Raw genomic sequence first — 22,616 nt, forward strand, 5'->3', positions numbered from 1 at the left:
CCCAAGGAGATGGGGTCGAGCTCCGAGGCTATGCAAGTCTCGGCAACAATTAAAGTGACGTCCCGACATCTTACAGACAGCTTTAGACATAGAGGCATACAGAAACTTTTTGTTTATGAGCTTTGCAGTGAGTTAGAGTCTGTTAAACATATGTTCTTTGATTGCTTAGTCTCTAAAATATTTTAGGCCGATGTGCAAGAGATTTTTGGAGTACAAATTAATAATTACCTTTCTCTTGCCTCTAAATGGCTCTGCAATAAGAGGTTTGAGCAATTTAATGTAGTTTCATCTGCTCTAATTTGAGGCATATGAAATAATAGGAACCATTTGATGTTTAACAGCAAAACTTGGTTATTGGGGGCTAATTCTATCGTATCTAAGGACTTGGCAGATCCCTTTCAAAAACCTGACGGGGATCTGGTGGAAAGATTCAAATCCACCCCGGTGAGAAATCTGAGGAGGTTGACATCGCTGATGCCGAACTGAAATGCACTTCTTTCGACTGTATATCAACCTGGAAATCTTCTGCAACGTCTCTACACATCTCTACACAACACCTCGGAAGCCTACCTGCTGAAGCACCCGGAGGAATCGGACAACATTCATGTGGTGACCTGACGAGGATGGGCTTCCTGAAGCGAGAAGTGTTGCGTTAATGTGCTGTGATCTAGGTAGCTTTGGAGAGTAGTTTCACTAGATGGTTTCTGTGCTGTTATGTTGACTGCGTTAATGTGCTATGATCTAGGTAGCTTTGGAGAGTAGTTTCACTAGATGGTTTCTGTGCTGTTATGTTGACTGTAAGCTGCTATGTTGCTGTCCTGTTTAGATTTCGTGGCTAAAACCCCCAGGTAGCGGTGGCTGTATCTGTTTAATTTCTCCTCCTGAAAACATTGTTCTGCTTTATTTTCAATAGAGCTGGGGACCGCTCCCTGTTCATCAAAAAATCTTACAGACAGCAACCACGAGATATAGCAACAAACATCACGTAACTCAAACCATGATAACCAGCAAGACAGCAACCAAGAAATCAAACACGGGTTGAAACTAGTCTCGGCAGGCAGCATACCACATGATCCCATCTCCCAGAATGTACACCACATAAGAAACGCGGCCCATCAGGTCTAAAAGACAGCTAGTGTCACCCCTCTGGATGAAGTCAGCGCAAACCAGAAAGGCTTTACCACTAGATGCTAAGAGCGAAATCTAGTGTCAAGTGCATAATAGTATCTTGGTACATACAAACAAGACACCAAACTACCTGATGTGGTTCACAATATAAAATTCGGAGACCATCTTGGTGTAGCATTGCAGCACAATTCACAGAAGACCACGCGTGTGTTTCCTCCACCTGTTTAACAATTCAGAGATCAAATTTTCTGCTTCACTATGATTCTGATCATGTTTTAGTCAGGTTGTGTACATTGCAATATAACACCCGCGTTCCTCCTACCATCCCATCTCATCTCCCTCAGTACGCGAGGAGCGTTTTTCAGTTTTCAGGTGGTGAGCTCGATGCTGAAGTCCCAGAGCTTCTTGGCCAGCTCCACATCCTTGGCCTTCTCGTTCGCCTCGTACACGTTGCTGTCACTGAAATACTTCCCCGACAGGCCCTTTGCGCCCGGGTGCAGCGCGACATAGCACGTGGTCGCTGCCCCCTGTTCGCCGCACAAACCCAAGGCTCATGTATCAGACAGATCCAGGTAGAAAACCAAGATTGGAGGAATGCAATCTTAAGCATAGTCATTAAACTAGTGGCTTGGCGAGATCTAGATTTTTGCTACCAATGTACCATACAGTATAGTAGTGGTCATCTTGCAGAGACCATACATGCTAAACTAGATCTTCAAGTTTAGAAGCATGTAGCAGAACAAGTGAGGTGCAGCCATGCAGGTCCCTAGATCGACGCCCACTATTACAGTAAAGACATGACACAACCCGGAGGCAGCACGAAAAAATTGAATGCAACAGCCGCATAACGGCAAACTAAAGAATGGTTACCTCCCAATGAACATTAGCATAGCCGTAAACAATGGCATAGTGAGATCCACAGTTGTACTATTAATATAGTACAATATGGTAGTGGCCATTTACGGAGACCATACATGCTAGAGTAGATCTTTAACAGTAGGGGTCTGCAGCTGAACAAGAAGCGGGATCTTAGATTGCTAAATCTAGGGCAAGAGTGATATAACTATATATTATCAATCTCTTTACACTGTGCTCCAATACTATGGATTTGTATGCCATTTCCAGAATTCCAGACAAGTTAAAGCCACCTGGATAACCCCAGGATACAAGTTGGCGACAGAGTAACATAGCTATCATTGATCAACACAAAATAACATGAAATGCTACATTTATTGCCTTTTCTTTCCTATTTATGTTCTCTAGTATGGTAAAATAGAGACCCCGCAGACTGAGAATAGTAGTGCAAAAGTGTACCTGATTAACATTTTTCAGCACCAATTTACCAAGAGTACGAGTGAGAACTGCATATAATAAAATGATGGGATCAGTCGTTACCGCTACAAAATAAGCTACTAACCAATAGAAATCTAATGTTAACCAACAAGTAGAAGTATTGTTTATTTTCACAGCTAGAGGTAATTTGCATCATTTTGATTGATGTCTGTGTTTCTGTCTAAATCTTAACATTTATGGCATTCCCTTTTTCTACTGCTGTGAGTACCATGAGTTATTAAAAGTAAGGAGAAACGTGATTCAAGACAATTTCGTCTGTGAAAGCAGGAATGAGAAATTTCTGTCAAGTATATTTACCATCTATGATACCGTGGTAGCGCAGAAGGTTCGTGATGATACATCCAGGGTGGAGAGAATTTGCAGTGATGTTAACACCCTCTTCCTGTTAGATAAACTGTTGTATCATGGTCATGATGATTTCACATAGTTGAGCTCAAACAAAGCTATGTAACATGAAAACGAAACTGAAAACAGACAAAACAAGTTACATGCAAAAGTTTACAAAAGTCTAACACACTACTAGCCTATGAGGTCTCCCCATGGTTACAGTTTACAAAAGTTCTCCAACTATTTTAGACACAGTGAAACAAATGAAATAATGACATGCAGATCGTGTGCAAAACATCTTGGTTTCTTCAGCATAAGTACTCATGTTGGAAGTTTGGAACAAACACGGACATATAGCACACTGTACCTAAGAGCACCTCCAGCCGTCTCCCTGACCAGGCCCCCGGCAGCCGTTTTTTTTCATCCGGACGGCGTTATTCGGCCCAGCCGCGCCCCCGGTTCCTCGTTTCCCCCCGGAATAGGCCCTTAATCCATCCAGAGAGCCCATGCCATCCCCGGCCCCCCCGGGGTGCGCTCGGGAACTCTAGACGAGAGAAAAGCGGGGACGGGCCCGCTCTGTCGGCGAGAGAACACGCGAACCCCACCACTTTCTCGTCGCAAATCCCCCTCCCCTCTCGTAGCTCTCTCGCCGCCGGCACCACCTCTCGCCAATCCGCCGGCCGGTTGCCTGCACTCCGCCGTCCCTCCTCCCACCAGCCTATATTCCGCCGTCCATCTTGTCGTTTGCCTATATTCTGCCGTCGGGCAACTCCTCGCGTCGCGCCTCGTCGACCACGCCCGGCAGGTGTTAGTCCATTTGCCTGGGCGGACATGGACTCGGACGATGGGGAGGAGCAGATGTTCGCCGAGCTTTTTGAAGAAGATATGGCAGCCGCCACCCAAGACTGAGGAGCACATGTTGATCCTAGCTTGCTTGTCCGGCTTGTATGCGGAGAAGGCCATTGGTCGCCGTGGTGTGTCGGCACCAGGTCGCCGGAAGTGCAAGCCGAGGCAGCGAATTGAGGGCTCCTGCATCCTCTACGTGGACTACTTCGCCGATAGTCCATTGCACGGTGAGGCTGTTTTTAGGCGTCGTTTCAGGATGAGCCGGAAACTCTTCCTGGAAATTGTGTAGGCCCTTCGAGACTACGACTCCTATTTCAGATGCAAGTTGGATTGCACCGGCATGGCAGGGTTTTCCACCCTCCAAAAGTGCACGGTGGCTATGCGGATGCTGGCATATGGAGCTCCTGGTGATTCTGCCGATGACTATCTTCGGATGGCGGAGTCCACCACCCTTGATTGTTTCTACCGGTTCTGCAGGGCGGTGATAGCAGTGTTCGGGGACATCAACTTGAGATCACCCACGATCGAAGACAATGCTCGGATCCTCGCTTTCAATGAAGCTCGAGGATTTCCGGGGATGCTTGGAAGCATTGACTGCATGCATTGAAAATGGAAGAACTGTCCGTTTGCTGGCAGGGAATGTACAAGGGTCACAAAAAAGGCTGCATTGTGGTACTTGAGGCAGTGGCTACCCATGATCTTTGGATTTGGCACTCCTTTGGTATGTCGGGATCCAACAACGACATCAACGTCTTGTAGTGCTCGCCGATCTTCTCCAAGCTTGTTGAGGGTCATGCTCCCCCGGTTGACTTTGTGATCAATGGTCGGCACTACAACAAGGGATACTATCTTGCAGATGGTATCTATCCAAAGTGGGCAACATTTGTGAAGACTATCTCAAGCCCCGTCCTCCCGAAGGAGGTGGAGTTTGTCAGGGAACAAGAAGGTTGCCGAAAGGACGTCGAGCGTGCATTTGGTGTCCTCCAGCAGAGATTTGTTGTAGTCCAGTTCCCCGCTATGATTTGGTCCAAAGATAAGATGTGGGAGATGATGAACTGTTGTGTGTGCTTACATAACATGATTATTGAGAATGAGCGAAAGTATCCGGTTCCTCTAAGCGAACAAGCTGCACCATATGACAGAGAGGGTCCTCTTGCACGGCCTAATCACCATGTGCCGGCATCGTTGGCTTGGTTCATCGATATGCGTCAGGAGATTCGAGACTCCACAATGCATCAACAGCTGTAGGATGATCTGGTGGAGCACATATGGAGGCTTCGACGCAATACCAACTAGTTTCCATTTGATTTGTTTCAAAACTTGTCAAATTATTTGCTTGCTTTGTTGAAATGTAACGTTTATTTGTAAAAATAAGCCAAATATTGGCAAAATTTGTCAAATTCGCCGAACTGTTAATTTATTTGTGAAACTAAGACAAAAACGCTGATCTCCAGGCGTCTACCTAGGGAGACGGCTGGAAGTTCGGCGCTCCGCACGCCAAAGTTTCGTCCAATCCGGAGCTATTTATCGCCGGATTTGGCCGTTGGCAAATAGCGCCGGATTTGGCCGTGGGGAGCGCCAACGGCTGGAGGTGCTCTAACAAACTCGAAACATGGTGCAATGTCCCAGCCACAAAATCTGATGGATGGACACACATTGAAAGAAAACACTTTGGTGGAACTAAGCATACCTTGAATCTCCTAGCAAGTTCATTAGCATGCAAAATGTTCGCAAGCTTTGACTGCCCATATGCTCCAAACGTGCTATACCTGCACAGCACAAGATCGAAGATCAATTGAATGGATTTGTCTTAAATGAAGGAAAAAGGAGGGGGAAAACAAATAATTACATACTCTGCTTCATCATTTATCTTTTCAAATCGGATGCCTTCCTTGTATGTAAACCTGTGGACCTCTGATGAAACATTGACAATTCTTCCTTCCACGTTTGATTCACGAGAGGTCTTCTTCATGGTCTCCAGCAGAAGATTTGTCAAGAGAAAATGCCCTGAATATTATGACACCAGAGTCATATTTTACTATGTTGTTGTCTGAAAACATAACACCATCCAAACTTTTGTTAAGGCAGACACCTTTCCATCTGAAACATGGGAGGGTGAGAAGTAAATTTCAATGGTAATAACACTATATTGTTCAGAAGAAGCGTTGTATATCAGGGTATGTAACTGGTTCGTCATTAGCTAGTCAAGTAGATGTGAGTCCGTAGTTATACCGACATGGTTAGTTGCAAACTGCATCTCTATGCCATCCTTTGAGAGGGTGAAGGGAGTTGCCATCACTCCTGCATTGTTCCTGCCAGAGAAAGCACCATGTAATCAGGGAATGCAGTGAGCTGTAAAGTACAGTTGAACAAACATGTGAGCGAGCAGAGCATGAAAATACTAGATGTAAATAGGAGATGTTTGCGTTTATCCAGGATTAAGTGTCCTGGTGCAAGAATCTTCATAGGTAGTAGCTATGCAAGTATAGTACGTCGGTTGTGGGACAAACTTATTGGACTGTTACAATTGTACAGAATGAACTCATACTGACTGAACACCCGACATACAGACAAACCTCAGAGATCATATGCTAGTAATTGTACTGAAACTATCTGCATACAGACAACCAGCTAATTGTACTGAAGTGATTTAACACCTTTGAGACGCACGGGGAGGGAGTGTATGAGTATATTAGACTATTATTAGTACTATGGGAATTAAGAGCAGAGGGTGTACACGAGGATGTTGAGCGGGAGGCCCTTGGCGTTGAATTCGGCAGCGAACTTGCGCACGGAGGCCATGGAGGAAAGGTCGAGCTCCATGACATCAAGAATGGCCGCGGGGGTGTCCGCCAGCACGGCCTGCCGCACGGATTCGGCGGCGGCGAGGTTCCTGGCGGCCATGACGACGTGGGCGCCGCGCGCCGCCAGGACCCGCGCCGTCTCGGCGCCGATCCCGCTCGACGCCCCTGCGGTTGGAACGAACCGAATCAAAATGAAGGGCGGAAAGGAGGCGGAAGCGGGAGGGGGGTGGCGTTACCGGTGACGATGGCGGTGAGACCTGCGGCGGAGAGGCCTTGGGTGACCTGGTCGGCGGTGGAGGCCCGGGAGAAGCCCGAGGCGCCCTTCCGGCTGAAGATCCACGGCGGCATCGTCGCCTGCGGCAGTGCGGTTGTCGATCTCCGGCGGATGAATCAATCAATCTCACGCGGAGAGGGGGAATGGGGAAGGCTGGTGCCAACGCAGGCGGTAGGCGGGGCGCTACCGCCCGAGGCGGGGCGAGAGGCGGGCGACAGCGGGGCGAGACGAGAGCGCGGGACGGTGGCGCGGGCGCCCGCCCGCTACCGCTCGGCTACCGCCCGCGCTGGGGGCGAGAGGGAGGCGAGAGGCGGGCGAGAGTGGGGCGGCAGCGTTGGCAGCACGGAGCGGTAGCGCTGGGGGCGAGAGGGAGGCGAGAGGCGGACGAGAGAGAGGCGACAGGCGGACGAGAGGGTGTAACGGCTAGCTAATGTGACGCGATCTGATTCGTCCACGTCAGCTAGCCATTGGGGTAGCCGTTGTTGGTTCAAAAAAATCCGAAAAAAAAGCTAAAAACCCTAAAATTTCATCCCCACCCCCTATAAATACCCCCCATATGGTTTCACTCACTCCACACCCATTTCATCTCATTCATCTCCTTCACTCTCTCAAATCTTCTCCACCATATCCGGTTGGACTCCACCAGATATGACCACGTTCACGGATCTCTTGCAGCCCGACGGGTCACCAATACACCTAGATGATGTCTCTCCGACACATCGTCGCTCCAATGTCGGTTCTTCGCCGCTTCCTCGAGTTTTATACTCCTCCGGCACACCAGCTCCGGGGCCATATGGGCCATACGCTCCACCTCCGGCGCCATATGGTTCATACCCTCCGCCTCCGTATCCATACCCCCAACCACCTCCACATGCTCCACCTACAGGTAGCGGGAGTGGCACTGTACGTCTTTACCCACCACCTTCGTACGGTTCATACGCTCCACCTCCATATCCATACGCGCCATATGGTCCGTACCCCCCACCACCTCCTGAAGCCAATGCTTCAAGCTCCGAGTCCAATGCCGTGGAAACAATCGTACCACCGCGTGCAAAGAGGCTTGACTGGACAACTGCGGACGAGGAAAAACTGGTACTTTACTTACCCATCACATGTTTATTTCGGGGGTTGGTTCTTGCTTGGATTTTTCACTTACAATATCTATTTCGGGGTAGGTTCATGCTTGGATTTTTAACTCCAAGGACTCTGTCGCCGGTAATTGCAAGACCGGCAATAGTTTTTGGGGTCAGATAGCTGAAACCTTCAACTCTACCTCCGAGCCTGCCCGTCGTCGGACCTCCAAGCAACTGAAGGATCATTGGAACTCCTACAACAAGGAGGTGTCCCTGTTCAATGCATACCACATCCAAGAAGAATCGTTACGTCAGAGTGGAGCAGACGATGCAATGGTCATGAGGGCGGCAATGGAGAGGTACGCGAATGACAAAAGAGTGACTCAGCCGTTCAGACGGCACCACTGGTGGGAAGCTGTTCGCAATGAAGCGAAGTGGAAAGGACAACATGGTCCTGGTAGTGGAACCGATTCCACATCCAAGAGAAGCCGTCTGGGAGTTTCTGGTGAGTACAGCTCTGGCGACGCGACGACGGAGGAGGAGCGTCCAACGGGCCGCGATAGGGCCAAGGCCGCGGCACGTAAGGGTAGGAGGAAGGGGAAGGAATCCTCATCAAGCAGTGAGGTCGGAAGTAAATCCTTCGCGATGAGGAACATGATGAAGGGTTTAGTGAAGGCTAAGCTATTCAAGCAATGGAACAAAATGAAAGACCGATCAACCGACGACATGAACGAAGCAGAAAAGCGCAAACATGCGAAGGCCATCAAGATGGTGAAAAAAGAGCTTGGTCTGAAAGATGATGACGACGAGGAGGAGGAGCAGGAAGAAGAGGAAGAGGAGTAGAATTTTTATTTATTATGTAATTTTTAAAATTTATTATGCAATTTTATTAATTATTATGTAATCGGTAACATTTTTAGTTGAATAAAATAATTTTTTTGCATTATTTTGAATGTCTAAAAAAATCGAGTGAAATAACTTAATCTGAAAAAGAAATGGTGATGTGGAGGAGAGAGAAGTGAGAGCTGGCAATATAGCCTGTGCAGTGGCACCGTGGGGTGAGAGTGGGGTGAGAGTGAGGAAAAAAACTGACGTGGCAGGCTATAGTGTGGTGATACATTGGCACCAGCCAAAGAAGAGGAATGCGGCGAAGTCCAGCACCACCCGACCGCCCGACGTGCTGTGCATATTGTGTTCTTCTCGAGTCAACGCACTCAGTGCCTCGACCCGATTTCTGCTCCAAATAAGCTTTTGTCCTCGCTTTATAAGTAAAGCCAACCCATACAAGGTGAAGAAAAAAACCACTTATAAAATAATTCGAAGCAAAAAATAAAAGACCCAGCCTTGCTATGTTCTGGTCAAACTTGTATGAAACAACCCGTAAAGGCTTATTTGGTACTAGAGTTTTAGTGAATTAGCTGGGATAATCCGCTCCAAACTTCAAATCCCTACTTATCGCCAATACATATTTGGTGCTAGAGTATGAACGAGTTTAATCCCCACTTTTTCCCAAATTTTAGTGCAATTTTTTCAATCTCCAATACTCTACCCCTACCTATTGGATTGGGGATGAGGTTTTGTGGGGATTGGGTGATAGCAGAGATTCACCCAATACTCTACAGTATTATCCCCACTAATCCCCACTAAAACACTAGTACCAAACAAGGCCTAAAGGTGATGTGTGTCAGTTGGAGTGAAATAATTTGGTAGTATGCAGTGTTGTTCTTGTCGAGTCAACGCACTCAGTGCCTCGGGTCCGATTCAGATGATCCCCTTTCTCCTTCTCCTCGAAATAGCTTCATTCTCGCTTTATAAATAAAGCCACAACGGTAAACCAATATAAAGTGGAGAGGGGAACCTCTTACCAAGCAGTTTTAAGAAGAAAAAAAATGAATAACGCATAAGATCCACACTTGCTATGTTCTGGTCAAACTTGTATGAAACAACAGGTAAGGGTGATGTGTGTCTTAGTTAGAGTAATTTGGTGGTATGCATGTGGAAGTAACAATAATATATTCTGCTACGGTTTTTACCTTTTCACTGGTTAACTCACTAAGGATAAATGATTACTTATGTTATTCTTCATCCAATGACAATCTAGTTGCTTTGTTTGCTCAAAATAGTATTATGTTAATGTTCTTGAGGAAATATGTTGTTCAATCTTAAACTTGGTTTGAGAAAGTTTTTCTTTACAAGAGTATTAGGGAGACGTGTTCCATCATCTCAATGCTAGAACATGATGCATATATCAATGTGTATCGACTACTCAATTTATTTTGCTATCATTCGTTTTTTTTGTTATTGAAAGCTATATAGGTATTCATGCTACCATGCTTATAGAGATCAAGCAAAACCATGAACTCCGTCCATTTTAGTTCATAAGAAATAATTTTTAATTTGCTTTGTTTGCAATTTTACTTTCAATACTTACTAATTTCGAAAATGCTAATAGTTTGCACTTCATATTTACTTTATTTTATTTTTGTTTTGTATTAGTTACACATCGTTGTGCGTGACAAACACCTTGGTGGAGCTTGACACACAAAACTATTCTTCTGCATTTGCAAGTTGTTTGAAGATGATAGAGAATAGAACCACCCCCCCCCCCCCCCCCCGAGTTTGATATAAACCCTCGAGTCATCCATGTGAGTAACGCTTGATGCATTAGTGTGTTTGGAATCCCAACGAGTTGGTAAACACATGTAGTTTTGTTGCCATCATCTGGTCCTTCATGCTCCGTCGCATCCACTCAAAGCGCCCCGTATGTTAGATCATGCCAAGTCAGCACAAGGAGTTGTGCCCCCGCATCCCGGAGTTCGCACACGAGGAGGCCGAACGCAAGCTCTTGGCAAACGCTCCAATGCGAAATACTGAAGAATTGACGTTGTCTACAGCTTGATTTGATAATTCTGTTGGAGATATGGGGATGAAATTGACGATACATTCTGGTTTTCCTACCGCCCTATTTTACAACATCTATAATTTTGCTTGTATCATATTTTACATCATATGGTGCTCTATATTATGTGTGTCTTAAAACCTAACAAGTGGTGCCCTATGACAGTTTTGAGCCCCTTTTTCGAAACTTTGTGAAACTCGCACTTTTCAACCTCCAAAAAGTATGCAAAAAAAAAATACCTAGACATATACATCAAGACTGTACGACAAAAATTCCGTTTAAAAATACTTTATATTTTGGGAAATTCAAAAAGACAATTTTTTTACAATACATGTATGAAAGCCCTATATAGTGTCAGATTTTTTTTTCTGCAGCCCAAAAAATAACGAGTTTTCTACTGAAAACTTTGAACGGATATACAAACCATGTATGCGTTTTCCAGAAATAAATTTTGGAACCTTTTGAACTTAAAAGTACACTTTTTTGTTTTTGAAAATAGGAGGCCACACTGATGCCCAGGTGCACCTCAATTCTCGTACTTTTCAGGTACCAAACACCGTTGTGGACAAACCGGAAAGGTTTTTTGCACGGGATGCCACGGTCCACGAGCGAATGCCGTGAACATATGTACAGTGGCCAGGAACATATGTACAGGGAGCAGTTATGGATCACGGCGGTCCCTTCCTAAAGCACTGTAAAACAAAGTATGTTTGGGGGGAACCGGCACAACCCTCTAGGGGTGGCCTATCTCATATATATATATGGGGTGTATACAAGATACAATACAACTCTAATACCAATATGGTATGAACACATATACAGCTACGTTACATGTCTAACACCCTCCCTCAATCTTAGCCACTTTGTAAAGCTTTCAAAAGTGTAAGATTGCGCCTGCAAGCCTCAAACTGTGGGAGAGGCAATGGCTTCGTGAAGATGTCTGCAAGTTGATCTTTAGAAGAGATGAACTTGATTCGTAGTTATCGTCGTGCAACACGTTCCCTCACAAAATGATAATCTACCTCAATGTGTTTAGTCCTAGCATGAAATACTGGATTGGCTGAAAGATATGTAGCGCCAATATTATCACACCACAGACCGGAGATCGTGGATCGAGAGACCCGCAATTCGCGAAGCAAAGACTGTACCCATATGAGCTCAGCAGTGGCATTGGCAACAGCCTTGTATTCAGCCTCAGTACTACTACGAGATACGGTGGCTTGTTTCCGAGCACTCCAGGCGATCAGATTAGAGCCAAAGAATACAGCATAGCCCCCCGTGGATCGCCTGTCATCCGGACTACCAGCCCAGTCCGCATCAGAGTAGGCAGAAAGGACCCCAGAAGGATTCGGCCGGATATGAAGACCAAACGACAAGGTAGACTGCACATAGCGAAGAATGCGCTTAACCGCAGCCCAATGAGTGTCACGTGGTGTATGGAGATACTGGCAAACCCTGTTGACAGCATAAGAAATATCCGGTCGAGTAATGGTCAAATACTGAAGACCACCAACAATACTCCTGTACTCAGTAGCCTCATCAGAAGTCAGCAAGTTACCATCAATCGTTGTAATCTTCTCCGTAGAGGACATAGGTGTAGCCGTGGGTTTACACTTGAGCATACCAGCTCGGCGCAAAATATCCAGGGAGTACTTCTTCTGAGTCATGAGCAAGCCAGAACCATGTGTCGCCACTTCCAAGCCAAGAAAGTAATGAAGAGTACCCAGGTCCTTGACAGCGAAATCTTTCCCAAGCGAAGCAATGAGAGCATCCGCAGCCAAGGTAGAGGAGCTGATTAAGATAATATCATCAACATAGACCAAAAAATACATAGTAACCTTGGTCGTCTGGAGAAGAAACAGAGATGAATCAGCTGTAGAGGGCACAAAACCATGAGCACGAAGAGCTGAACCAAGACGAGCATGCCAAGCACGAGGCGCTTGCTTCAGACCATAGAGAGCTTTGGTGAGGCGACATATGTGAGAGGGCCGATCAGGATCAACAAAACCAGGAGGCTGGCGCATATAAACCTCTTCCTCTAGCAAACCATGAAGAAAGGCATTCTGTACATCAAGCTGGCGAAGAGACCAACCTCGAGTAACTGCAAGCGACAGAAGAAGGCGAATAGTAGTAGGTTTGACCACAGGGCTGAAGGTGTCTTCATAGTCAAGACCAAACCGCTGGCGAAATCCTCTAGCCACAAGTCGTGCTTTGTAGCGCTCAATGGATCCATCTGAATGCTTCTTCACTTTGAACACCCATTTGGAATCAATGATATTAACACGAGGTGGCGGAGGAACAAGGGTCCAGGTGTCGTTACGCAGCAGGGCCTGATATTCCTGTTCCATAGCCTGTCGCCAATGTGGGATGCTCATGGCAGCTTGATATATACGTGGCTCAGCAGATGGATCAGCTAGTGCAGCAGACATACAGGCAGCATACCAGGCGACAGTCCCATCAGTGCGCTCCAAGGGTCGAAAGATACCACTGCGACTGCGCGTATGAGGCCGCGAAACCGACAGAGCAACAGGTGCAGTGGATGTCGATGGAGGAGCAGGGCTGGGCGACGGCGAGGGACTAGGCGACGGTGACGGAAAGGCCGGGGGCAGCGACGGGCTGTGCGACGCCGGCGAGGCTGGTGAGGCGCGAGGCGACGCAGGAGCAGACGACGGCGGAGACAGCGTGGCCGCACGGTCAGCCTCTGCATGGGCATGGGCAGCAGTATCGAGGCCATGCAGATGATCGGCGTGAGGCGGGGACACTGGCGAGCGCGGGCGCCCAGTAGCCGGGGACGAGGCGGGCGGGCGATCGTCGTGTGCATGGCGGGCACGAGCGTCGAGGCCATGCACGGGCGCGTGATCGACGTTGAGCGAGGGCGAGCACGGACGATCGCCATCAGGGGAAGCACGGCGTGCACGGGCATCGAGGCCATGCACGTCAGTGTGTGAGATGGCAGCAGCATCAACTGGCGAATCCTCAAGAAGTTCCAAGCGAGCTCCACGACCAACACCTGCACCATGGTTAGGCAACAACAAAGGAGAATATGCAACATCCTCAAATTGGTCAGCAGTGACAGAAGATGAATGCAGCGGTGTTATAGTGGACACTGGGAGGCTTGAAAAAGGAAAAGAATTCTCATCGAAAATAACATCCCGAGATATGTAGACACGATTCGTGGGAACATGAAGGCATTTGTACCCTTTGTGAAGAGCACTATAGCCAAGGAAAACACATTTTTTAGAGCGATACTCCAACTTACGTTTATTGTATGGACGCAAATGGGGCCAACACGCACAGCCAAAGACCTTAAAGAAGGTGTAATCTGGCAGTTCGTTAAGAAGGAGCTCAAGTGGAGTTTTCATGTCTAACACACGAGTAGGAGTACGATTGATGAGAAAGCAAGCGGTAGAAAAAGCATCACTCCAGAATCTAAAGGGGACAGATGCATGGGCCAAAAGGGTAAGACCAGTTTCAACGATATGCCTATGCTTACGCTCAATGGAACCATTCTGCTGATGAGTATGAGGGCATGATAAACGATGAGAAATCCCAAGCTTCTGAAATAAAGAGTTGAGGTTGCGATACTCGCCCCCCCAATCCGACTGAACATGAATTATTTTGTGCTTGAGAAGACGTTCAACATGCGTCTGAAATTGAGTGAAAATACTAAACACATCAGATTTGCGCTTAATAAGATAAAGCCAAGTAAAGCGACTATAAGCATCGATGAAACTGACATAATATTTGTGACCACTAACAGAGGTTTGAGAAGGACCCCATACATCTGAAAACACAAGTTCTAGAGGACTCTTAATTTCTCGAGCAGACTCAGAAAAAGGAAGTTGATGACTTTTGCCTTGCTGACAGGCATCACACACTGCTAAATCTTTATTGCTAGACAAGCTAGGTAACTCATGACGACTCAAGACATGGCGAACGATAGGAGTGGCAGGATGACCAAGACGAGCATGCCACTGCGACGGAGAGACTCGGACTCCACTGAACACCTGGTGAGCTCCTGGAGGATCCACACGATATAGTCCATGACACAGCTGCCCACTAAGAAGAACGTCCCTCGTAGCTCGGTCCTTAACAAAAAGATCAAACGGGTGAAACTCACAGAAAACATTATTATCATAGGTGAGCTTGGGAACGGAAAGTAAATTTCGTGTGACAGAAGGAACATGAAGAACATTGTTGAGATGAAGGTGTCTAGATGGATGACGAGTGAGAAGGGATGCTTGACCAATATGAGAGATATGCATACCTGCTCCATTTGCTGTGTGGACCTTGTCAGAGCCATGGTAGGTGTCGCGAGTGTGAAGCTTGTTCAGCTCGCTGGTGAGATGATCCGTAGCCCCGGTGTCCATGTACCAGGAAGGGTCAACGGAGTAGGACTGGGTCTGTCCTTGCTGGCCCGAAGGAGAGGGCCGATCGGCCATGGCGGCCTGGCGCGCATTGTTGCGCGTATCCTTGCCATCGTTCCCAATGCCAAGGAAACTCCGCTGAAAGCGGCGGTGGCACTTGGACGCAAGGTGACCATCACAGCCACGTAGCTGACAGTGCGCTGGTTACGCCCGCCTCCATAGCCAGGGGACGATGCAGGGGCTGGAGGCGAGGGGGCAGGGGGCTTGCCCCTGGGTGGGCGTCGACGGGTTGCGCGCACCTCCTTTGTGCGCGACATTCGCCGATGGGTCAGAGTGGGCGCCGCCACTCCGACGGCCAGGACGAGCCTCGACGCGCTGCTCGGTGCGGAGAAGCTTCGCATAAAGCGTGTGAGCGGGCATGGGCGTGGTGCGATCTTCCATCACTTCGACCAAGCCATCATACTCCTCATCGAGTCCGTTCACAATGTAGGAGTTGAACTCGGAATCGGAGAGGGGCTGACCGATGGAGGCAAGCGTGTCAGCGAGCCCGCGCACTTTGTTGTAGTAGTCTTTGGCGCTCATGTCCAGCTTCTCGCACTCGCCGAGTTCACGACGAAGAGAGTTGGCACGCGCCTGGGATTGAGCAGAGAAGCTCGCCTCCAGAGTCTTCCAGGCCTCGCACGAGGTAGCGGCAAAAACCACCATCCCAGCGACGGACGGCGAGAGAGACCCCTGGATGGAGGAGAGGTTGGCTTGAGAGGTTGGCTTGATCCTGCGCTGTCCACACACGGTGAGCCGGATTCACCACCGGGCCGTGCACGCTATCAATGAGCGCGGGAGGGCAGGGTAGGGTACCATCGACGTAACCCATCAAGTAGTGGCTCCGAAGTAGCGGAAGAACCTGCGCACGCCAAAAAATATAATTGTCGGGCGTGAGCTTGATGGTGATATGGTTGCCGAAGTGGTAGGGCGGCGGCAGCGTGGCGAGCACATCCATGGCAGAGGGCGCCGAGGGTGGCGGCACGGAGGCAGGCACCGGCGGCGCGACAGCCGTGGTCGCAGTGGTGGCGCCGGTCGTGACAGCTGGGGTCACAGCGGCGGCACCGGTCGATGCGGTGTGCTGGACGAGCTGCTGCGAGGTGGAGATGGGCGCCGTGAGGAAGGAGCCGACGTTGACCGTCCCGATCGGAGACGCAGAGGCAGCGGCGGCGTGGTCGAGCGGCCTGTTGAGGAGGGCCGCCAGACTGGCCGGGAGATGCCCGGCGGAGGAGGAGGAGAGGCCTGCGGAGGCACTCGTGTCCATGGCGCCGGCGGTGGCGGAAGCGAGGTAGCAGCAGGCGACGGCTGCGTGGAGAGGCAGACGGCGGCGGCTAGGTTTAGGGTTTGGGATCGACTCGGCGTGATACCATGTAAAACAAAGTATGTTTGGGGGGAACCGGCACAACCCTCTAGGGGTGGCCTATCTCATATATATATATGGGGTGTATACAAGATACAATACAACTCTAATACCAATATGGTATGAACACATATACAGCTACGTTACATGTCTAACAAGCACTCAGACAGAGGGCCCATGGTAGAGTGTCAAAAAGGACTACCTGAGACCTCACAAGATAAAATTCAGACACCATCTTGGTGCAGCAACACAACGCAATTCAGAGAGACCACGCGTGTGTTTCCTCCATCTGTATAACTGTTCAGAGACCAAATCCTCATCTCTCACCGGACACCAAGAGCGTTCTTCATGTGGTGAGCTCGACGCTCAAGTCCCAGAGCTTCTTGGCCAGCTCCACGTCCTTGGCCTTTTCGCTCGCCTCATACACGTTGCTGTCGCAGAAATACTTCCCCGACACACCCTTCGCGCCCGGGTGCAGCGCGACGTAGCACGTGGTTGCCGCCCCCTGTTAGCAGCACAAATGCAAGGCTAGTGTATCAGACAGGTCCAGGCAGGTCCAGGCAGGCAGCAAACCAAGATCGGAGGAATGCAATCTTAGCAGAGGCATTAAATTAATGACTTGGCGAGATCTAGATTTGTGCCACCAATATAGTATACAGTATAGTCGTTGTCATCTTGAGAGACCATACATGCGAAGCTAGATCTTCAAGTTTAAGGGGCATGTAGCAGACCAATTTGCCACCCACTGTTCCAGTACGGCACGGCACAACCGGGAGGCAGCACGGAAAAATGAATGCAACAGCCACATAACGGCAAACTAAATAATGGTTTACTGCCCACTGACCATTAGCATAGCCGTAAACAAATGGCTTAGTGAGATCCAGAGTTGTACTATCAATAGAGTACAGTATGGATAGTGGTCATCTTGCAGAGACCGAACATGCTAGAGTAGATCTTTAATTGTTTAATTGTAGGGACCGAATCTGACCAAGAAGCGTGAGTTTGTAGATCGCTAAACCTAGGACAATACTCAAGAGTGATGTAACTAGATATTATCAATCTCTTTAGACTGTGCTCCAAAACTAAAGATTTGTATGCCATTTTCAGACAAGTTGCAGGCACATGGCAGACCCCAGGATACAAGTTTGCGACAGAGTAACATAGCAATCATTGATCAACACAATATAACACGAGATGGTAGACACTTATTACCTTTTTTCCTATTTATATTCTTTAGTATGATAAGGACCCTGAAGACTGAGCATAGTACTGCACAAGTGAATGGAGTAGATAGGCAATCTAAGACTTTTATCCGGATTGGGGTGTCGGCTTTATGTTGGTCTATTTGGAGGGTCAGAAATGATATAATTTTTAATAAAAAAGTCTCCTTTCATTTCTTGCAGGTTATCCATATGGTCTCCCATTGGGTTCAGCTTTGGGCTCTACTCTCACCGGTGGAGCAGCGGGATGCCATGGCTACTGGTTGCATACGGCTTCTGATGGTCGCTCAGGATATCTTGTGCCAGGCTGGTCGGCGACATACTAGAAGACTATGTTGATGTTTAGTCATAGTATATGTTTTTTTCGATGGTTGATTTTTGTATCGATCCTCGGTGATGCGTGAGTTGTAAAAGATGCTACTTTGAACCTTTTTTAATAAACGGCCGTGTGCATCATCATGATGCAGAAGCCGGGATATACCCCCATTTCGAAAAAAAAGTACTGCACAAGTGTACCTGATTAGCATTTTTCAGCAGCAACATACCAAGACTCCCATGGAGAACTGCATGTGATAAATTGACGAGAAGAGTGGTTACCCCTGCAAAAGAAGCCATTAACCAACGGAAATCTAACGTTAACCCACAAGTAGAAGTATCGTTTATGTTCGCAGCTAGAGGTAATTTGCATCATTTTGATTGATGCCTGTTGTTTCTTTCTAAATCTTAACATTTACTTTGTTCTCTTCTTTTGTTGCTGTGAGCATGAGTTATTCAAAGCACAGAGGAACGTGATTCAAGAAAATTTCTTTCGTGAAAGCAGGAGCGCGAAATATCTGTCAAGCATATTTACAATCTATGATACTGTGGTTGCGCAGAATGTTCGTGATGATAGATCCAGGATGGAGAGAATTTGCAGTGATGTTAACACCCTCTTCCTGTCAGATGAAATGTTGTATCATGATCATGATTATTTCACATAGGTGAGCTCAAGCAAAGCTATGTAACATGAAAACGAAACTGAAAACAGACAAAACGTTACATGCAAACAGTTTACAAAAGTCTGACACACTACTAGCCTATGAGAGGTTCGATGCAGATAGTTCTCCAACTATTTTAGACGCAGATAAAGAGTGAAACAAATGAAATAATGACATGCAGATCGCGTACAAAACAGCTCAGTTTCTTGAGGATAAATACTCGTGTTGAAAGTTTGGAACAAACACAGACATATAGCACGCTCGACCTAACAAACTCGAATACAAACCAGGACATGGTGCAATGCCCCAACCACAAAATATAATGAATGGACCACATTCAAAGAAAACACTTTGGTGGCACGAATCATACCTTAAATCTTCTAGCAAGTTCATTAGCATGCAAAATGTTTGCAAGCTTTGACTGCCCATACGCTCCACTGGCGCTATACCTGCACAACACAAAGATTGAAGATCAACTGAACGGATTTGCCTTAAATGAAGTAAACAGGAGGAGGGAAACAAATAATTTACATACTCAGCCTCATTATTTATCTTGTCAAACCGGATGCCTTCCTGGTATGTAAACTTGTGGCCCACTGATGAAACATTGACGATTCTTCCTTCCACGTTTGATTCACGAGAGGTCTTCTTCATCGTCTCCAGTAGAAGATGTGTCAAGAGAAAGTGCCCTGAATTTTATAGCACCAAAGTCATATTTTAAAATGTTGTTGTTTGAAAACACATGTTACGGGCTGTGGTCCTACCACGTCACTTGATGCCACAACTACGTCAATCGGGCCAACCAAGGAGGGCGCAACACCTGCTCGACAAAGCAAGCGGGGTCGGAGGCCCAACCCAAGGTACCGGTGACCCTAGGCCCAACGACCATGCGACAAGCGAGCACGCTTCAGGTGTGGAGCTCCTATACGCCGACTGGGTCGGTATGGATGGGGTGTCGACACCCCCCGACCCGACGGCTGCATAGTGGGTTGCGGCGCCATTAGGTAAGCTCGTTATTTTTCTTATTCTGTTATTTTTCTTATTTTCTATTTATATATTTTCTTATTATAAAAGCTGAAATATTTTTAGATCTGATTTTTAAAAATACAAAACTTTTAAATTTTGTTTTTCAAAAAAATCAATTTTTCAAGAAAAAATTCAAAATTTTGATTTTTTTCGAAATTAGAACATTTTTTGAAATTGAAAATTTTCCGAATATGAATATTTTTCGAATACAAAACAAGTTTTAACTTTGAACATTTTTCAAATTTGAACGCTTTTCAAATTTGAACACTTTTCAAATTTGAAAGTTTTCCAAATTTGAACTATTTTCAAATTTGAATTTCGATTTTCAAAAAAATGAAAATTAAACAAAAAAGGAAACAGAAAAACAAACAAAACAGAAAACATAAAACAAAAAACGGAAAAAACGTAAAAAACAAAAATGGGCCAGGCCCAATAACCGATCAGGGTGTGCGGCTGGTCGGTGTATAGGATTGGCCTCAAACCCATACGTGAGCAATGGGAAAGGGTATGGAGAAACTAGACACGCAACTGGCAGCCGGCTCTCTCTTCTCGGATCCCCTTCTTCCTCGCTGAATTTGTGCAACTCTGCACAATTTGTATCGGATCTTGTATCAGTAGTAAAGAGATCGTAACAAAACATAACACCATCCAGAATTTTGTTAAGGCAACACCATTCCATTTCAAACTTGGGAGGGTGTGGGGAAGCAAATTTCAACGGTAACAACACGTTTAGATGAAGCATTGCATATCAGGGTATGTTTCATCATCAGCTAGTCAACTAGATGTGAGTTCGTAGTCATACCAACATGGTTAGTTGCAAACTGCATCTCTATGCCATCCTTTGAGAGGGTGAAAGAAGTTGCCAACACTCCTGCATTATTCCTGCCAGAGAAAGCATCATGTAATCAGGGGAATGCAGTGGGCTATAAAGTACACTCGAACAAGCGTGCGAGCGACCAGAGCATGAAAATACTAGATGTAAATACAAGAGGTTTGTGTTCATCCAGGAAAGGCGACCTGGCTCAAGAATCGTCATGGGTAGCAGCTATGGAGTACTTTGCTAGCAGGACAAACTTATGTCGGGGCACTTGTAACAGAATGAACTCATAACCGAAGCGATTTAACACCTTGAAACGCACGGGGAGGGAGGAAGTGTATGAAGTATGAACGGTGCGAATTAAGAGTAGAAGTGGCGTACACGAGGATGTTGAGCGGGAGGCCCTTGGCGTTGAAGTCGGCGGCGAACTTGCGGACAGAGGCCATGGAGGAGAGGTCGAGCTCCATGACGTCGAGGGTGGCTGCTGGGGTAGCCGCCAGCACGGTCTGGCGCACCGAGTCGGCGGCGGCGATGTTCCTGGCGGCCATGACGACGTGGGCGCCGCGCGCCGCCAGGACCCGCGCCGTCTCGGCGCCGATGCCACTCGACGCCCCTGAGGTTCGAACGAACCGAATCGTACTGAGGGACGGTAGCAAAGGGAAGAGGAAAGCATGCGGGAGGGGAGGGGCGTTACCGGTGACGATGGCGGTGAGGCCTTGGGTTACCTGGTCGGCGGTGGAGGCCCAAGAGAAGCCCGAGGCGCCCTTCCGGCTGAAGATCGACGGCAGCATCGTGGCCTCCGGCGTCTCGGTTGTTGATCACCGGCGGATGAACTAATCAATCTCACAAAGACGGAGATGGGAAGTGGGGAAGAGGAGAGCGGCGAAGTCCACCACCCGTGCGCAGTGTTCTTCTTCTTCTGTCTCTTTTTTTGAACGGGTCAAGGACCTCCGAGGGCCCTCGAAGCTTCATTCATAACGGACAGAGTTACATAAAGGACCCAGAATAAAAGTAATTACACCATAGCCCTTACAAATTAAAAAAGGACCTCACGTGAAAATTTGGAACGCGACACGGTCCTTCTCCACTGACGTAATTGATGGCTTTGATGCAGCGGCCGCCAACTCCATCCCGGGGACGAAGAACACTGCTAGAGCCAACGTCGAAGCGTCGCGCTGATTCCAAAGATCCTCCTATCTTGGAAGACAAAAATCTCTTGGAGTAAGAGCTCCCGAGGTGCAGAGCAGCCCCCTCGGGCAAAGGTAGCGATGGTTCACCTCGCCGTCACCTGGAAGCTTCCGTAGGTAAAGCTTCACCTCTCCACGATATCGCCAAGCATCATCATCGAGCACACCACCACGTCGACCTCTCTCCTAGCCACCGCAGACAGCCAAAGAAAGCGGGAGTGAAGAGTGACGAACTCATGCTTAGCACATCCCTATGTTTTATTGATGGAGTAGCTGGTGGCTCCTCTCCCCTCTCTCGCGCATCTATCGAGAAATCCATCAAATCGAGAAATCTAAAATACTTTGATTGGTAATTCCAAAATACTTTGATCATCCATCAAATCGAGAAATCCAGCTACGAATTACTGTCATCCAAAAGATTTTAAAAACTTGCTTGTTGTACAAATTACAACCCTTCTTTAATACAGACGTTGAAGGAGATGTAGTTTTGACAAACTTGTATCAATTCACAAATTGTAGTAATTGCTAGTTAAAACCCCAATGACTCAAGTATCGCTACATAATTGTAGTCAGCCCCTTTGAATTTGTTAAAACGTACTTTGTGACAAATCGAGTTTTATTTGTTTCTTGAATTTTCATTCTTCTAAGGAAGATCAAGTAACATATTTACTTAATAAGATCAAGTATTAGTCTTAAATGTAATTTAATATAGGATTTCATGACTCATAAGTCATTTCTCGTATTTACGTCCACCATCGCTTCTTTGTAGTTGGTACCTATATTTTATTCTAAGACTAATCCGCAATGCGGCAGAATGTATTCTTAAATCCTACTTTAGTAAAACTTTAATTGACATGCCATGATCATATCCATTAATCTCAAGTGGAGTTTGGTGCAGGAACACATTCCAGGCCCCTTA

At 47.2% G+C, this 22,616-nt stretch overlaps 2 protein-coding genes across 6 annotated transcripts; one reads left to right on the forward strand and one right to left on the reverse strand.

Annotated features, from left to right (window-relative positions):
* Window positions 1–1,023: 1,023 nt before the first annotated feature.
* LOC127308318 (short-chain dehydrogenase TIC 32, chloroplastic) lies at window positions 1,024–21,436 on the reverse strand. Of its 5 annotated transcripts, none has more exons than XM_051339098.1 (8): window positions 20,892–21,436; window positions 20,496–20,575; window positions 19,203–19,356; window positions 19,038–19,116; window positions 18,541–18,625; window positions 18,207–18,289; window positions 1,451–1,655; window positions 1,024–1,348 (listed from the first exon to the last, which is right to left on the reverse strand). In XM_051339098.1, exons 1-7 carry the CDS (start codon window positions 21,299–21,301, stop codon window positions 1,497–1,499), a joined length of 1,050 nt encoding a protein of 349 aa, XP_051195058.1. In that variant the 5' UTR covers window positions 21,302–21,436; the 3' UTR covers window positions 1,024–1,348; window positions 1,451–1,496. The 5 variants fall into 5 exon arrangements, with proteins under 5 accessions (XP_051195058.1, XP_051195056.1, XP_051195062.1 ...); XM_051339102.2 differs by lacking the exons at window positions 18,207–18,289; window positions 18,541–18,625; window positions 19,038–19,116; ... (1 more) ...; window positions 20,496–20,575; window positions 20,892–21,436 and adding exons at window positions 2,443–2,489; window positions 2,779–2,863; window positions 5,345–5,423; ... (2 more) ...; window positions 6,392–6,623; window positions 6,695–7,082 and having other exon boundaries at window positions 1,337–1,655; XM_051339106.1 differs by lacking the exons at window positions 1,024–1,348; window positions 1,451–1,655 and adding an exon at window positions 16,506–16,975 and having other exon boundaries at window positions 20,892–21,123; window positions 21,205–21,436.
* LOC127308317 (uncharacterized) lies at window positions 7,323–8,751 on the forward strand. The gene is made up of 2 exons (XM_051339095.1): window positions 7,323–7,824; window positions 7,908–8,751. Exons 1-2 carry the CDS (start codon window positions 7,381–7,383, stop codon window positions 8,646–8,648), a joined length of 1,185 nt encoding a protein of 394 aa, XP_051195055.1. The 5' UTR covers window positions 7,323–7,380; the 3' UTR covers window positions 8,649–8,751.
* Window positions 21,437–22,616: the final 1,180 nt, after the last annotated feature.

The sequence above is a fragment of the Lolium perenne genome, chromosome 6 (genome assembly GCF_019359855.2).
Source record: "Lolium perenne isolate Kyuss_39 chromosome 6, Kyuss_2.0, whole genome shotgun sequence".
Taxonomy (NCBI): domain Eukaryota; kingdom Viridiplantae; phylum Streptophyta; class Magnoliopsida; order Poales; family Poaceae; genus Lolium; species Lolium perenne.